The following is a 2,137-nucleotide window of genomic DNA, read 5'->3' on the forward strand; positions in this document are numbered from 1 at the left end:
AAAAAAAAAATAGAAAATATATTTGCAATTTATCAAAACGGAATTGCTTGAGCTAACCAACTTACCAAACCGGATTTCATACCGGTTAACCAAATTCAAACACATTCTTGCTCATATTAACCAACTGACCAAAACAAATCCACCAATTCTAAGATTCATCTACAAGTGAACAAAAAGATAAGAAAAGAACAAAATATGTTATCGTGGGTGGGTTATGTTACATGGATGGTAACTGATCACTAGAGCGTCATTCAACCATATTGCTGTTGCCTTCTTCTTTTAGAAATTGTCTTAGGAGTTCAACTGTCTTACGGTAGAGGTTCATATCGATTCCATCCACATTTCTTCCTGTTCGAGCCTGCAAGATCGCCTAAAGAAATGTTATATAAATCAGTTTTCAGATTGGTTAGCTTTCAAAGACAATATTATCAGTTTGAAACGCAGAGTTCAGCCTGAGATGGGTACTAGTACTGCTAAGTAAAACTCAATAGAACATTTACAACTTTTCTGATTTTAAAGAAGAGACGAGGAATATCAATGTTAAGACCTCTTTAATAATGCTCGTGAATATCAGAACTTTCATAGTATACTTAAGTTGTCTAACTGAGATGCTGAAACTACATCTTGGGAAACCAAATGTTCCATGTACGTTAGATATACCCGAAAGGCTTAGATACTAGTTCATATTCGAAAATTTAACATCCTAATCTAATACTCAGGTTCTGTCTTTAGAACACAGGCAAGAAAAGAAAATCGTTTTATCCTAATCTAATACTCAGGTTCTGTCTTTAGAACACAGGCAATATATTAAGTTCCTAATGAAAAAACTCTCTAAAACAACTAACCTCATTATTAGATTGTTCAATGTGTAACTCTCCAATGAACTGGTAGATTGAACCAACCCTGAAACTAACATCTCTTAGGTTTTGAGTATTGATTCTGAGACTTTTGCCTCCATCTTCAATAACACCTATAGCTGTCTCAACTGAGTACCCTCTCAACCTGCAAGATCATTCTCATTACATTGGTACAAGTTGATGACTTTTGGAAATCAGAGAAAGCAGAAACTTACATTCCTGTAACTCTGAGTGAAACAGCTTCCTTGTAAAACGGAGAAGAAGGGTACAACTCTTGTAGAGTAATGGGAGCACCAGGTTCCATTTGAGAATTCGCCATCGGAATTTTTATAATTTCAACAAAAACCCTCGATTTCGATAAACCCAGTTTCTAGTTTCAAAACATATGTGAATTAATTAGCAAAAGATCTAAAATTTACAACAACGAAGTTAGAATCTGCACAACATTCTCAATCTGATCTAAAACAAGTTTGAGGTTTCTATGCAATCAGAACTAAAAGATTGAAACTTGCAGTGAAAAGATTGAGGAAGAAACTATACCAAACACAGAACGAGAGAGGTTTAAGGTGAATCGTGCTACACTAGTATCTCCGACGAGACCGGAGGCTTTGTGTCTGCGTCGTCCGGGAAAGTGATAGTCTTTGGCAAAATACCCGAACCAAATATAGGAACCAAACCGAACCAAAATCAACGAGATAACCAAATAGATCTTAAACATAAGTACCGATACGATAGCCGATGGAGAACCGAATGAAATATCCAAAAGATAGTCCAAAATATTAAATATACTTAGATTTGATATAACCCAATTACCAAAATTTACAATTATAAATTCGTAAATATAATCATTAAGATAATTAGTGAAGTATCACCTATATAATAAAACGGAAGTACACCATCTTTTTTGATAGACTATATAATTTTTATAAGTTGGTTACAAAAAAAGTTATAGATTAAATATAGGTTGGTTAAAAAAAGATTATAGATTTAATTAGTCAATTAGTCAATTTGTGGGCTATATGAATACACTTAGGAATATCTCAAAGAATCCTCTTAAAGAAAAAATCTTCATTATTCCATATATTGTTATATTGTTAGACATAAAAATATACTGTTAAGCATAAAAAGAAATAAAATCTTAGCAATTAATCAAACATTCAAACTTAATAGTGATTTCTAAAATTTTGTTGTGTAGTTGAACATAATATCTTACCTAACACCATTCCAAGTTTTTAATATAAATCATTCAGATCTCCATTCACCAAAATACATCTCTCATA

At 32.6% G+C, this 2,137-nt stretch overlaps 1 protein-coding gene across 2 annotated transcripts; it reads right to left on the reverse strand.

Moving 5' to 3' along the window:
- LOC104787381 (CST complex subunit TEN1) lies at positions 62 to 1,507 on the reverse strand. 2 transcript variants are annotated; one of them, XM_010512954.2, is made up of 4 exons: positions 1,398 to 1,507; positions 1,073 to 1,227; positions 846 to 1,002; positions 62 to 358 (listed from the first exon to the last, which is right to left on the reverse strand). In XM_010512954.2, exons 2-4 carry the CDS (start codon positions 1,174 to 1,176, stop codon positions 248 to 250), a joined length of 372 nt encoding a protein of 123 aa, XP_010511256.1. In that variant the 5' UTR covers positions 1,177 to 1,227; positions 1,398 to 1,507; the 3' UTR covers positions 62 to 247. The 2 variants fall into 2 exon arrangements, with proteins under 2 accessions (XP_010511256.1, XP_010511254.1); XM_010512952.2 differs by having other exon boundaries at positions 62 to 370.

Source organism: Camelina sativa, chromosome 5 (assembly GCF_000633955.1).
Source record: "Camelina sativa cultivar DH55 chromosome 5, Cs, whole genome shotgun sequence".
NCBI lineage: Eukaryota > Viridiplantae > Streptophyta > Magnoliopsida > Brassicales > Brassicaceae > Camelina > Camelina sativa.